The following is a 6,808-nucleotide window of genomic DNA, read 5'->3' on the forward strand; positions in this document are numbered from 1 at the left end:
GTTTGAATCATTCAATCTCAACAGCCCAAATTTATTTATTTTTTTGTTTTTATGACACATTTACGACATTTAGCATAAACTTTCTTTGTATATTATATAGAGGTAGAATCTCATCGACATTTAGCATAAACTTTCTTTGTATATTATATAGAGGTAGAATCTCATCGTTTTCTTAGCCGTTTACTACCTTATAACGTGTTAAAATGTGAATAGTTTGTTTCAATTTTCTCTTTTTTATAGGTACCCAACAATATATTTATATAAGAAAACATATAGAAATATAACTTGTCCATACATTTATTCTACATAGGACGAAACTCGATACCAGATATAATAAGACCAGCCATAGTTCCTTCAAAACTTATTAGTTTCAAATCCATGGGGATAGATTCCTCATTATGCCTACCACATATAGTTTCCCACGCTATAACCTCCATCCATCCATCTTCCCTTTGTTCGGGAATCCATTTAGTATTGTTTAAATTAAATGTGCTTGGGGTAGTGAATGAGATAACGTTGGTTCTTTGCTTTTTATAGGGTAGTAGATCTCGTGCCTTTACCGGAAACTTGAGCCCACAACATTTTTCTGAAAGCTTGAACACTAAGAAACACGCATAAGTCGTGTCTGCTGAGAGCAGTCTTGTTTCAACGTCACATGTGATGTGGAATTCATGGTAGGAAAAAATCTCAACTACATCTCCAAATGCACACCTGTATCAATTCATGTAAATATATCTATCTCATGATATATTCAAATTACTTGAGATGAAGCTAGTAATAAAGTTGGTTCTAAAAGCGAACCTTGATTGCGCACGAGGTTTAATATCGTAGAACTTCACATATGAAGAATCACATATAACTGCTTTTGCTCGTAGCATACGACATTTCTTTTTGTTCACTTTGCTTAGTGAAAAAATCTGCTCATCATAGAGTTACAATTTTTCCATTAACATGTCAAGCTTTTCAGTATATAACTAGTGTAAATAACTTGTAACGTAAGAAAGAAATCAAACCTTTTCACCCTTGTCAATAAGAAACCCATTGAAGAGTAGGTGGTAGAGATCCTCTTTAGGGGCATTTTGGATATATTTTACAGATCTCTTAATTATGTCACGATAATCTATGGCAATTTGTCTCATTGAGTCCATGGACAACTCGGGTTTCAAGAGTCTTTCGACGTTAACGTCATCACCCGCTTTGTTACTCTCTTTAAAATCTAATACCTGCATATGATAATCGTAATCGTGTGACTTGGGTCATATACATTATTCCATGCACAATAAAAGTAACAAAGTAAACAAATAATAAGATGCATGTGTTCTATGACTTACACTAGCCATGGCATTAAACTCTACTCCTTCAACAAAAATGCCCCAATCTCCACAATAATAACGAGCAAAGCTCTCAAGTAGAATATCACAATGTTCAATCTCACTAGTATTCCAAAATCGGAACAATTCGACCATTAACCACTCACCTCCGGTTCTCCACTTTGCAAAATATGCATTACAAGTTTCTCCTGCCATCTTGTATCTTAGATTTACGTATAATGGTCGAGTAGAAACTTTTCTTTTATTGCAAAACTTGAAAACTAGATAAGCTCCAAACATTATCTCTTGAGTTAAAAGTTGAGGTTTTAACTGGATTTGGATATTGAGATTTGAGATGTCTGATATCTTTGCAACCTTTGAAAACCTACACATATATATGTTACAGCAGTGAAAACTCTTATACTCAACATATTGTATAACCATGATCATTAGTTCTTCATAGATGGCCCTTGCTACTATAATATTTTGGCAAGCGATTACAGATATAATTCTAACGCGGGAACTGAAATTTGAGCACAAAGTAACCCCTCCAAAGAATTTTGTCATAGAAAAGTAAGCATCATGTGCTACAAGGAGACGGAGGGAGAAAGAACCTTGATTTACTTATGGATCTCCACTTCACATTTTTGAAAGAAAACATTTTTGCTGATGCCATTACATTTCTCACTCCATTGGTGCTAATGGAAAACCACTATTCCAAAATAATAATAATAATAATAATAATAATAAAAACACTCAGTTAATTAAAGTAGCAAATTAGTTATAGTCATTCCATACTGTTTATTATTAGAAAGAGTAGCAGGAGAATGCCAGAAGAGGAGTCACTCCATATCAGTCATCCAGATTTCATAATTACAACTTATAATTGTTCACTACCAACTACCAACTATTTTTACCAGGTGTATATGCTTGAATTAACTCTTCAGTAAATAATACTAGCTTTTTTTTCTCTTATTATTTTACACAAAATCGGGTTGTGGTCTTTCTTACCTTCTGCTACTTTCTTTTATTTGTGAAAACCTACTTAATTCCTATCGGATTCCTAACTGGTACTTATATGAAGAGAAATTTCCTAGATCAATGATGCATTCAACATGCTTTACAACTAATTATTTAAGGCTTCCATGATGCGAGGTTCACATTGTTAAGTAATGTAGCATCGATTCAAAAAAAAAATATGTAAGACATTGTTGCTATAGATAGATGTAACATCGATTGAAAGATAACATCAGTACAGTTAAAGAGATTGAATCACCAGTTTTTCATTGGGAAGGAGAATTCCTGAAGAAAGGAGAGAATAGAGATCCTTCTTTCTGCTTGTATTGGATAATGGAACTTTTGACATGTGGATTATCTTTTTGTAATCTTTAGGCAACTTTTTCTCCCATTCCCACTCATCCTATGAAACATGAATATATTAAAACTACAAGTAGTTGTATCTGGACAAAACATATTTTTACTTCTTGCTATAAAGTAAATAAATTTATAGCAGAAGTGTCCAATTTTGAGCATTGCTTGATTGATTTCATGATAAATATTTTAGAACTTACTTGACATTCAAAGGCTTTCTCAAGTTCTTTTACAACCTCAACCATTTTTGGACGATCTTTTGGCTGTTCTTGCAAACATTGATAGGCGATAGTCGAGAAAATAACCAGGGAATTTGCATCAATTTTTTCCTTTATATCATGAAATATGAATTCTTCTAGTCTCTTACTTTTGAAGCATTCTACTGCCAATTGTGAAAGAAAAATTGCACGACCATCTTCATGATCACCATGGAGTGGCTGTTGCTGATCAGTTTTTAAGGTTTCAACTGCGAATCTCCCAAATAAGACTTCAAATAGAACCACACCAAAGGAATATACATCTGATTTCTGTGTAAGTATGCCTGTACTCACATAGAGTGGATCGTAATAGCCTAGTGTGCTTACACCTTTGGATATGATGAAATCAGAAATGAAAGCTTCCCAGTCATTGTTTATTAGTATGCTACTGCTTTTAACGTCTCCGTGCATTGAATATTGGGAGTTAGAACCACTGTGAATGTAAGCTAGTCCACGTGCAGCGTCAATGCAAATCTTTAGCCTTTTTTTCCAAGTCAGGCTAGTGTTTTTCACATGATCTTTCAGACATCCATTAACCATATGTTCAAAAACAACAATCCTTTCACTTGCCTCTTCACAAAATCCAATAATTGGAATGACATTCTTGTGACTAAAACTATAAAGGATGGCAACATCTTTATAATCTTTATAAAAATCATTCTCATATGGATCCATTGTATGATCTAGACTCCTAACAATAATAGATTTGTGGCCTTTGGAATGAGAGAGTTCTCCTTTGTACACCTTACCATACCCTCCCTCCTCCATGATGTCACTAAAGTTATGTGTAGCAAATCTAATTGCTTCAAGCGACATTCTTAAGGTTTCGACCCCTTTTACCTGCTTAAGTTTTGTTAACAAAGCATGATGTTAATATTAATTATTTGTTAATATAATTTTATTTTCACATCATGAAAGCACAACTCGAAGGATAAAAAATAAGAAATAATTTAACTAAATGGTTAAATGCTCTCACCGTTAGTAATTTGGCTCAAAACAAAGGGAAAAGGAACACCGATTCAAAATAAAAGGAAGAAGATAATGATGCAAGGTTAAGATAAAGTGATTAGTTAGTGTTTAAATAAAATTGCTTAGATTCTTATGTTTTACGGCTTTAGTATAAATATAGAATTATTTAAGTTTTGGTGTGTCGAATTTGTTTGCTAATAAGGAAAGAGTGACGGGTTGTCTCCAAATTAAACTGGGTCTTCGCATCGTTTTCCTATTACCAATTGATATGCATATGTAATCATAAAATGTACACGATTACCATAAAATATGGCTTACTTGAGATTTCAATGCCTTTTCAAGTTCTTCCACAACGAGGGACATTGTGGGGCGGTCATCACGATTTTCTTGTATACATTTATATGCAATCGTTGCAAATATGCTTACTGAATCTGGAAAGGTTTTACCATCAAACTTGAAAGATCCTTTCTCAAACTCTTTCTTTAATTTAGAATTGATAAGCTCATTGAGCTTATTCTGCTCAATGCAACTTTTGGCCACATGGGGTAAATATTCTTGGTCATCCTTGGACCTCTGGAAATATGCCAATCTTCCACACAATACTTCGAATAAAACCACTCCAAATGAGTACACATCAGACCCCTTTGTCAGCATACCTGTCTTGTAATACTGTGGATCAACATACTCTAGTGTTCCAACAACTTGAGTCATGAGAAAGGTGGCTGGCAGATTTGCCGGACCAATTCTTGACAACACGAAGTCACTAATCTTGCCTACCCAATTCTCACCCAACAGAATGTTAGAGCTCTTTATATCACGATGAATTATCCTATGGTGCTCTCCAACACCGGTATGGAGAAACTCAATCCCCTGGGCTGCATCAAGGCAGATCTGTAGATGTTGAGCCCATGAGTAATTGTTCCTGTTATCAATGCTTGCAATATATTCAGAAAGGCTTCCATTTGAGGCATGCTCATAGACAAGAATGCGCTCCTGATCTTCATCACAAAATCCAACAAGTGTGACAAGGTTTTGATGCCTAAAGTAAGGAAGCACTGAGATTTCTTGCAAGAACTCTGCAGTTCCTTGTCCATATCTGCGATCTAGCCGCTTAACAGCAACTGTGCTTTTTCTTCTTCGGTAGCCCAAGAGTTTTGTCACAGATGTGCTCTTATGTATATTATCTTTGAAATACTTTTGTACATCGAAGTGGAAGAGATCTGCTTTGTACACATTCCCATATCCACCATGGCCAATTATAAAATCATCATGAAAGTCATTAGTTGCGAACTTTATCTGTTCTAAATGAATTTTCATGTATTCCAGATTTTTCACCTGCACCATTAAGGGTGATGTATAATTTCAACAAATTTAGAAGAAAAAAAAGTCAGCTAATACATATTTCAATAGGAAAATGGATTAAATACCTTGTAAGAGTCTGCTTTGTGTTCTTGTTTTCCTTTGATTCCAAGACGACCTAATAGTTACACCCAGTCAGTCATAAATAGGAGGAAAAAGACTAGCATTGTATATTTATTAGTTTTCATAGATTCTTAGTTAGGTTTTCCTTAATAATTAAAAGAATGGGTTTTGCGATTCAAAAAGGGGTAGCGGCGCAGCTTGTTGCCCGCTTGCCTTCTGTTTCGATGTAATCTAAACTTTTCTTTAATAAGATTTTAAACCATTATATTATATATTAATTAGCTTTTGAAGTAATTAAGATCCTTGAGATTTGTACATTGGAACATTGGTTCTTAGTATGGTTAAACTTTACTTTACTCTTAATTAGTTGCATGTTCCGAAATGTAGGATCATTAGAACCTTGAATCGATGATTAGATAAAAAAAACTAATGCAACAGAAGAACACGGATTTGAAGAACAATATATATGAAACAGGTCAACGGAGATTTGATAGAATAAAGACATGCACTATATTACAATATAACACACTACAATCTTAATTTTGTTTACAATGTATCTGCTTATAATAACCTAATTATTAAAGGGTGAAGCGCTAATCGCTCGTCATCAAAGTACAAGGGGTGGTAGTGTGATTGGTTATAAGTATGTTTAAGTCATACTTAAACATGTATATAAAGTATAAGGGTTAGAGTGTCAAGTTGTTAAGTTTGTAACGGTAAAAACTAGTGTTTGTATCTTGTTGTTCTTGAAAGGTTACAACCCTAATCATCAAAACCTTTTGGTGATATATAAATAAGGGCAACATCAGAACGTTTATTCATTGAATCCAAGTTCAAGTTATTCAATGCAAGATTGTTGTTCATATCCTTGTTCATATTAGCAACTCATTGTCAAAGATCCATATTGGGCCAACAATTGGCATTAGAGCATTAGGATATTCACGAATTGATTATTACCTTGAACAATTAAAAATCTGCAGTGGTTAATTCGGAAACCAAAAACATAATCCGGCCAGAAAACAACAACAGCAGCAGATTCCAGCGCGATTTTCCCCATAATACGTTTTTCCGGCAGCCACGTTTTTTTCCGGCAAGTAGTTTTTCCGCGAAGATCCTGAACAGCAGCAGCAAGCACCGATGTTCTCCATCAATATATCGAAGTTTCGAAGAAGAAAGAAAAGCGGCAGCAGGCGTTTTCTGGTGAAAACGTTTTTCCGGCAAGGATTCCGGCAAAACGCGATTTCCGGCATGTGGTTTTTCGGGCAGACTTTGAACGGTATATTAGTGTCGGTGGTTTCCAGCAGTGGATTAATGGATTCTGGCACAAGAAAAAAGCATTGGTTCGGTTTACTCGGCGGTATACGATTCCGGTGATCCCGGTTTTTTCGACAACAAAATTCCGGTGAATTTCTGGTGCGCAACAGCGTTTTTTGAAGATTACGTTTATGATTAGTGGTGGTGGTAATTCCGGTTTCAAAA

General features: G+C 34.8%; 2 protein-coding genes across 2 annotated transcripts; both read right to left on the minus strand.

Annotated features, from left to right (window-relative positions):
• Positions 1–227: 227 nt before the first annotated feature.
• Positions 228–3,572, minus strand: LOC143540346 (uncharacterized). Its single transcript, XM_077033434.1, has 7 exons — positions 2,882–3,572; positions 2,587–2,730; positions 1,925–2,022; positions 1,332–1,695; positions 1,014–1,223; positions 802–917; positions 228–711 (listed from the first exon to the last, which is right to left on the minus strand). Exons 1-7 carry the CDS (start codon positions 3,476–3,478, stop codon positions 303–305), a joined length of 1,938 nt encoding a protein of 645 aa, XP_076889549.1. The 5' UTR covers positions 3,479–3,572; the 3' UTR covers positions 228–302.
• Positions 3,573–4,466: 894 nt separating this feature from the next.
• Positions 4,467–6,386, minus strand: LOC143540361 (putative receptor-like protein kinase At5g39000). The gene is made up of 4 exons (XM_077033446.1): positions 6,287–6,386; positions 5,335–5,384; positions 4,564–5,242; positions 4,467–4,480 (listed from the first exon to the last, which is right to left on the minus strand). Exons 1-4 carry the CDS (start codon positions 6,384–6,386, stop codon positions 4,467–4,469), a joined length of 843 nt encoding a protein of 280 aa, XP_076889561.1.
• Between the last annotated feature and the right edge of the window lie 422 nt (positions 6,387–6,808).

This window comes from Bidens hawaiensis, unplaced genomic scaffold (genome assembly GCF_021521415.1).
Source record: "Bidens hawaiensis isolate Kalapana, Puna unplaced genomic scaffold, B.hawaiensis_p1.1 tig00012228_1, whole genome shotgun sequence".
NCBI classification, from domain to species: Eukaryota; Viridiplantae; Streptophyta; class Magnoliopsida; order Asterales; family Asteraceae; genus Bidens; species Bidens hawaiensis.